This window comes from Diabrotica virgifera, chromosome 9 (assembly GCF_917563875.1).
Source record: "Diabrotica virgifera virgifera chromosome 9, PGI_DIABVI_V3a".
Taxonomy (NCBI): domain Eukaryota; kingdom Metazoa; phylum Arthropoda; class Insecta; order Coleoptera; family Chrysomelidae; genus Diabrotica; species Diabrotica virgifera.
In genome coordinates this window covers 146,816,361-146,824,726 of record NC_065451.1, presented here as the reverse complement: position 1 = coordinate 146,824,726, position 8,366 = coordinate 146,816,361, and the positions used below count along the sequence as shown (strand labels likewise).

The window sequence follows — 8,366 nt, the reverse complement described above, 5'->3', positions numbered from 1 at the left end:
AATGTTAATAATCGTTCGGATGCTGACTATATTAGATTTTCCCACATAAGAGCTGAATGTAAACAACTGTCTGAGATTTGTTTCAACAACTATATCAAAGGGATAGATGCTGGCATAAAAAATGATCCAAAATCATTTTGAAAGTATATAAACGATAAGCGATCTAATCACAGCTTACCTAACTAATTATTTTATCAAGCCCAATCAGCAACAAATGGTCAAGAAATAGCTAATTTATTTATGAACTTCTTCCAAACTGTGTATTCACCTAATAGCAATAACCTTTACACTTCATCTAATTTACTGACCGTTGCACGTCATTATCATTGACAGATATCGAAGTTGACATAGTTGCCAAAGTATAAAAAAATCCTGAATCCATTTTAAATCAAATATATCACATTATTATTACAAACGTGCCTTATACAACAAAAATTAATATTTAATGTAAATAAATAGAAACAAAACAAGAATTAAAAAATAATCTTATTTTAAAAACAATTTGAGCCGCTTGTATGCGTCCTATTAAGATGTAAAATGGAATACTTAACCAAAAACAACACTTTTTTCATTACTTATTTACTTTGAAATGTTTTGTTACAACTAAATTTTCAAATGCTTTTTTCTTCATCTATTTTCGGTTTTCTGATCGTTAGCGATTAGATAGAGATCGATTAATCGATTTCGTTTCCATCCACATCCAAACCCAAACCACACCCAAACTTCCAAACATGCGCGTTTGCGTTTGGTCTTCTTGGTGTTTGTCTTTGTCCCATGTACAGTAAGCAGTTGGAAATATTGATATTTTAAATTGTTTGAAGAATAAATACGGCCCTTTGGTTATAAACATTCATTGTCTGCGATTGTATGATTTGTTGTTCGTGCATTTGTGAGGTAAGGATATCAGAATATTAAGATATTTACTCTGTGTTCATGTTTTAAGGTATGTTATTTTTTGAGTAAAACTCCTGCTTTTACTGTATTTAGTTGTTGTATTTGTATTTCTCAGGGTTATTGTAAAATAAACATTCTGTAGCTGTATAATGTTCAAATTGCCATAACAGTGAGTGTTTAAAAAAATGTGAATTTTGTAATAGTTTGAGTTTATTTTTTAGATCTGAGCATATAATGAGTAGTAAACATCTGTCTGTTGAAGATATCCAGTATTATGAGTTTTTCAATAATAACAACAAAATTATAAGGAAGGGCGAAAATGCCCTTTAATCAAATCCAATTATTATGTAAAGAAAATGTTCCATGTTGCTTTACTAATCATTACAGGAGAAGTATTTGCAAGTATGAAAGACAAAACATAATGTTGAGGTAAGTTAATGATTTACTAGGGTTACTTAATGTAAAATGGTTTCTTGCCAGAGAATATAGAATTACATCTAGTAAAGTTGGCTCCACTATTTCAACTGAAACAAGGACCCATTAAGCTTATTTTGAAACACTTATTGGTATGCAATATGTTATACAGTACTAAATCGTTCAACAGGACATAGGGAATATACATCGAGATGATTGTGGCAACTACACTCTCTCGATGACAATATGGTTGTTAGTAGGTTTGTTCTAGCAAACAGTCAAACTAGTCCCAAACCGTCACCAAACAGTTGGTCAGTGGGAGAACATAATACAGTCACCAGTGCTATCCCCTCTACCTGTGCTGGTTGACTATTCGCTGATGGTTTCAAACCACGTTTGAAACTGATGCTAGAACAAACCTAATATTAAGGGACATTAACCTCAAAATTGACAATTCATTTCAACTGACACAAATAAATGTCGAAACATGACAACGTAGTAAATATTTTTGGCCTAAGGAATGGAAAACTGCCTGTTTGATTTTGACATTAGTTTTTAAATAAAAAATATTTTAAACGTTAAGGTAAAATTAATTTATTCATAATCTTTGTTTTTGATTTATTTATGGACAGCCTTGCTCCCAAACTCACTCATTATATTCCGTCTAATAGCTCTATTGCACTAGAAACTCATACTCGAACAGAAGCTTCAACAAACACTGGTTAGCACAGTTGCCACAATTATCTCAATGTATATTCCCTATGTCCAGCTGAATGATTTACATACTGTATTTATATTATTTTGTTACGTGCAAGTAAATCCAATGCCTAAGTTCTTGAGGTTTTACATCAGAGTATATTTCAATTAATTGTTTGCATATGCGTCTAATAATTATGGTAGTGCAGGTTAACTGTATTGTTGACCAGTTTTAAGAATATTCACTACTACATATAATAAACACAACATTTTTTTACCCTTTGATATTTCATATCTAGCTAATACAATATTTTTTTAATCAAACAGCTTAGGGGCTTTTAATTTAGATGGTATTAAATTTATTGTGGAGGAAAACACACTGAATTTGGATATGCAGCCTACTGCTATTTGGCTGACAATCAGGCCTATTTAGGAGCAAGTCCAGATGGATTAATTGGTGATAAAAGCCTCATAGAAATAAAGTGTTCAGAACATTTAGAAATGACAAATTATCATTAGTAATTACACAAGAGCTCTGAAATTACCAATTTGTGTCCCAAATGATAATTTGTCAGTTATATATCAAATTGTCATAACAGCAAAACAAGTCAGTGATTTTAAGAGCTCGAATAAAACTGTTTTTAAATAATTTTAACTGATATCTTCCCCTGAATATTTGCTAAACCTGTTCATAGTGTTCTCTTTGAGAAGTTGTAGAACATTAATTGCCATTAATGTCACTGAATGTTCGTTTTTGCGTAGCAGCGAAGGGCATCTATCATAATACTTGACAACAGGAAATGATCGAAAAAAGTTATATGTATGATTTATTAAAATTTTTATTTTTGTAGGTTTCCATTGGTCACAATATCTATGAATTAAATAATCTGAAAAATTTAGATAAATTTATATCATGTAATGATCAGAATGAAATCGTAATTAAACAGGACATAAATACTACCACAAAATTCAAGGATGCCTGCATATTTTAGACAACAAAACTGTTATTTGTGTATATGGATATTGAAGAATGTACCCAACTACATTGATAGTAGAAAAAGATTTGACCTGGGCCAGAAACATTACTTTATTAGAAAATTTTTATTTGGCTCAATATTTGGCAAAATTATTACACCAATGACTAGTGACTAACAAGATAAAGGAATTCAAAAATATTTTATTACTTCATATTATATTATACCATATTATACTTCATATTTTTAACTGTATATCATGTACAGTCAGAAAGATGAAAGATTACCTGTGAACGACCATATCAATCACTTATTTTGTATTTGCCGTCTTTTTATATAAATAACAAGCGAAAAAGAAAGCAAATACAAAATAAGTGATTGATATGATCGTTCCTGGGTAATCTTTCATTTTTCCGACTGTATCACATTTTGTTTACGTAAATAGCATTAAGTAAAGTCCTAAGTCGAATTGTCGTAATATGTTTGCATATTTTTGTTTTATTACATGTCATATTCTATTTATTATTAATGTAAATTTGTATAGCAAAACTTGATTATTTTTTCTATATTATTAAATGTAAATCTTGTGTGGGTGTGAGTGTGGGTGGGTGTGGGTGGGTGTGGGTGGGTGTGTGTGTGTGTGTGTGTGTGTGTGTGTGTGTGTGTGTGTGTGTGTGTGTGTGTGTGTGTGTGTGTGCGTGTGTGTGTGTGTGTGTGCGTGTGTGTGTGCGTGTGTGTGTGTGTGTGGGTGTGTGTGTGTGTGTGTGTGTGTGTGTGTGTGTGTGTGTGTGTGTGTGTGTGTGTGTGTGTGTGTGTGTGTGTGTGTGTGTGTGTGTGTGTGTGTGTGTGCTTTTTTGTGTGTAAAAAAATGGCTTAGATGCAGGTCTGTTAGGCACATATTTTTATTGGTTAGTCTATTAGTTTTGTTATATTTATACCTGTTTAATTTAAATGACTATATTTGTTTCTTTCAAATAGTTAATCAGTAATTTAATTATCTCCATTTCATGACAACTTAGTAGATAGTCTATACTAATGTAAATGTAAATCTTGATCAACAGAATCAACTGGCTGGTCTAATGTATTTCATATTTGCCTCGTCCATTGTGACGCCAGAGCTTAGGTAGTCCATGTGCATATGATGGTTTTATATAATTTGTAAATAATGTAAAAAAGTGTAGTGCTTAAAAGTTACACATTAGTTCTGCTTCTGTTTTCAGAGTTTAGTCTTTTTTATATGTATTTCATCCATCTTATGGTTGTTTTCGAGAAGGTTTGTATCATCAGTTTAAATCTAAAAAAATTAATCTTAAGTTTAATGCTCAAAAAGCCATAAGATGCTTTACTTACTAGTCACTGTCCATGTCGCTACTGGAATCACTATCACCATCTAAATTAATTATAATAGGTAGAATTTCCTGTCTATCTATTATACGTTCTCTGTCATACCACTGTTTAATTATATTTTCTGTATGTCTAATACAATTTTGCCATTTCTGAGGTGTAATTGTTTGTAGAGCTTCTTTCCACATCTTTAAAGCATCACATTCTTTATAGCCATCTCTACCAACATGTTTATTATAATAAGTTTTGGCAGTTCCCCATATTAATTCTATTGCATTGAAAATACAGTGGTATGGTGGCAGACGTAATATTTTATGGCCATATTGTTCTGCTAAATCATCCACAATATATTTTGGAGTTGGTTTGTTTCTAAAAATAAATATTGATAACCTGAACTAAACTCTTATTAGGGGTACTTACTGCGCAACAATCTGCAAAAGCTCGTTTCTCAACATTGTGTCATTAAAAGGTAGGTTTTTGTTAGTTAACCAAACTTTTATGTCACTCTTAGTTGAAGATGTGTTTGGGGCTTTTTCCAACAACATGCTATGGTATGGAGCATTATCCATTATAATTAGGGATGGTTCGGACAAACTTTTTAGTAGTTGATTTTCAAACCACAATAAAAAATTTTCTTGATTCATTTCCCCATGGTAGTCCAATAAAGTCGATTTAGAGGAAAATATAGCCTCCGCACCCTCAATGAAGCCATTTTCATTACCAGCATGAAGAATAATGTAACTACAAAAAAATATTTCATCACCTTTACGTTTTCAATATGATTAAATATTATTACCGTTTTTCATCAGTTTTAATGGATCTTACGCTTCTTTTATTGTCATCTTGCCAAGAGCGACATATAGATCCATTCTGAAAAATCCAAGTTTCATATATAAAAACAAACTTGTATAGTCCTTCATCTTTATAATTTTGATATAATCTCAAAAATTCAGCTCTCTTCACCGCAATATGAGACTGTTCCATCAGTCCTCGTCTTGGATCATCTTTGCGAAATTTAAAACCAATCTCGTTCAGTACAGTACTGAGTGACGCACGACATCCACTAAACAGTTTTTTTTCCTTCAGTTGAGTCAATAGAGAGTCCAAAGTGACATGTTCTTCTGAAAATAATTAAATTTGATTTCATGTTAAACAAATTTAATTTGTTTAAGAGTGTAGGCACAAAATTTCGAGCCAATGCTTAGTAAGGGCACCCGAACTCCCATTTAACGACAATGTTAACATTATGTCACATATCTCTGTAACCAACACAATTAGAGATCTAATTAATTTTTTATTTTGAAACTAGATGTATTGTTTAGTTCCGCGTAGATTTTTGTAAAGTTAGAGTAAAAAGACATTTATTTAAAAATACAAAAAAGTTTGGATTTTATTTTACTTGTTTTTGTACATTTTTCAATAAAATTTTACCAGAAATTTGATATTATCTATCTACAACTACTGTAAAAATTTGGACCTTTTATCTTCTAAGGTTCCAGAGATATTTGACATTAAAAGTTAAAAAACGTATTATACAGGAAATCGCAAAAACAAAACACTAATAGGTTATAAAGAAAGCTACCGCTACCAGTTGCGGAACCAGGGGAGGTGTTTGGGGGTTATAAGCCCCCATTGGGATGTACTTTAAGCTTAAATTGGCGGTAGTTGTAACCCCCCTAAGGATCATCCTGGTTACGCTGTTGACCGGTACAGGGTAAGTTGAGTACAGAGGTTCAAAAACAAATAATTTTGTAACCATGGATATTTTCTACTATAATGTGTTATATATCGTTGGAAAGAGAAGATTTCAGAGAATAATTTTCGGACTTTGACTGCACCTAAACCATTCATTGTTTTCGAATCCTTAGAAAACTAATAGGTGTAGTTTTTAACTAAGTATTTTTGAAAAAATTTGAACACAAAATGAAAGATTACATTATTGCTGAGGGCCGAAAGTCCCTGAAATCTTCTACGTTGATTTTAATACGTTTCATAATGTGCAAAGAAAAGAGAAAATTTAATTTCAAATATTTCATTCAAAAGAAATTTTTTGTGTATTGTAATTTATTTTCAGCCTAGGGTGATAATGTATTTTTCATTCTGGGTTTAAATTTTTCAAAAATATTTATTAGTTTTCTCAGGATTCGAAAAAAATGAATACATTTAAAAAATGTTCATCCGAACATTTAATGCACTTTAAGATATCATAATGATATGTTGATCCGCCTACGCTCTTAACTTAATACACTTTATGATATCTAACGAAAAGTATACTTACTTCGTTCATACATACTGTAAATTGTATTACGAATTTCGATTGTATTTATTAAATCAGTATTGGTAACTTTCTTAGGCCTGGTATGTTTTTTGGGCGGTGAATGAAGTGTATTAGTTTTTACAGCCTGAGAAATCGAACTTACAGTTGAAATATTTAAATTTAAAGCTGCAGCTACACGCTAAAACAAGAATGTATAATATACATATAAAATATAATATAAAATATTATTTTAAAGATCTACAACAATATACAAAACATTTACATACTTCTCTAACAGCAGTCAAGGGTAGAATGGGGCCGTTATTATCACGTTCCTGTTCAAAATAATGAACCATCTCTCTACAACGACTATTTAAATTCTTAGGTGACATTTTTGAAATAAAACAACACTAATTTTGTTCTAAAAAGAACAGATTTTATTAAATAGGTAAAAATATAAAATAAGAGGTATTCACTTTAAAATTCAAAATAATAAAGTACAAAAAGTGTCAACACCGCAACTGTCAAATAAGTGATACCAATTTATGCCAAAATATTGCCTTCGTTCGATTACAATTATAATGTGTTCCGAACAAATGGGCTTTATAAAAACGCTTTACAATCCATTTATACAAATTAAATGAAACATATAATGTGTATTTCTTTAAGTTAACATTAATAGAAATATGCCAATATTATTTATACGCGTATATAATAAAATACGTCTAGTGGCTGTAATCCCCGTGTACTCTGCCAAATGATTCTAAAAAAGAACACACCTACCGCCTAAATATTTCGTATTGGTATCATGTGACCTCTCGGGCTATGACGCGGATGACGTGCAACGGTCAGTAAATTAGATGAAGTATACGTACCTATCCATCGATTAAACAGCAAGGTTAGTACTAATATTTGTCCTTCGAAGATTACCACAACCGATATTTTTAATGGCATATGTGAACTGCCCAATAAGCTTACTGCTGGCCCAGATGGAGTGCCTAATTATTTGTTAAAAAAGTGTGTCTGTACCCTTTTAATGCCGCTTGTTATGTTGTTTAACAGATCTCTGGAAACCTCTGTTTCCTTCTTCATGGAAAGAAAGTTATATTGTTCCTATATTTAAAAATGGTCAGAAAGACAACATTGAAAATTATCGTAGTATATGTATACAATCTGCATTCCCTAAGCTCTTCGACTGTCTTATAGCAAAGCAACTTTCTTGGTTCTGTAAAGGCTTAATATCTCAATCTCAACATGGATTTTGTAGCAAAAGATACACTGCAACAAACTTGGTTTGTTATCAATCTGATATATTATCTCAAATGGAAAACCGTAAACAGGTAGATTCTATATACACAGATTTTTCCAAGGCATTTGATCGTGTTGATCATCAAATACTATTGGACAAATTAATTAATGTAGTCTTTCATGACACGTTTGTTGAATGGATTAAAAACTCTACATATGGTAGAAGCCAAAGAGTCAAGATAGGTTGTCATCTGTCTGACAGTATTTCAGTAACATCTGGAGTTCCTCAAGGTGGCCACACTTCTCCACTTCTTTTTAATATATTTGTTAACGACATCACTTCCTGTTTCCTAAATAGCAAATGTCTAATGTTGGCAGATGACTTGAAATTCTGGAAAGTTATAGATAGACTAAAACAGTGGTTCCCAACCCGTGGTCCGCGGACCACTTGTGGTCCACGCCGAGTTTACGTGTGGTCCGCGGGCTGTTTCAGAGTACGTCTTATAATTCACGGTTTTCTTCATCAATACGAGTATAAC

The 8,366-nt window shown here is 31.8% G+C and overlaps 1 protein-coding gene and 1 long non-coding RNA gene across 2 annotated transcripts; one reads left to right on the top strand and one right to left on the bottom strand.

The window, feature by feature from the left end:
- The first annotated feature begins 764 nt into the window (after positions 1 to 764).
- On the top strand, positions 765 to 3,577 carry LOC126892247 (uncharacterized). The gene is made up of 3 exons (XR_007700744.1): positions 765 to 894; positions 1,116 to 1,323; positions 2,856 to 3,577. It is a non-coding gene; the product is annotated as an uncharacterized LOC126892247 (long non-coding RNA).
- A 750-nt stretch (positions 3,578 to 4,327) lies between these two features.
- LOC126891529 (uncharacterized) lies at positions 4,328 to 6,971 on the bottom strand. The gene is made up of 5 exons (XM_050660706.1): positions 6,867 to 6,971; positions 6,601 to 6,778; positions 5,119 to 5,443; positions 4,743 to 5,063; positions 4,328 to 4,691 (listed from the first exon to the last, which is right to left on the bottom strand). The coding sequence occupies exons 1-5, from the start codon at positions 6,969 to 6,971 to the stop codon at positions 4,328 to 4,330; spliced, it is 1,293 nt and encodes a 430-aa protein (XP_050516663.1).
- Between the last annotated feature and the right edge of the window lie 1,395 nt (positions 6,972 to 8,366).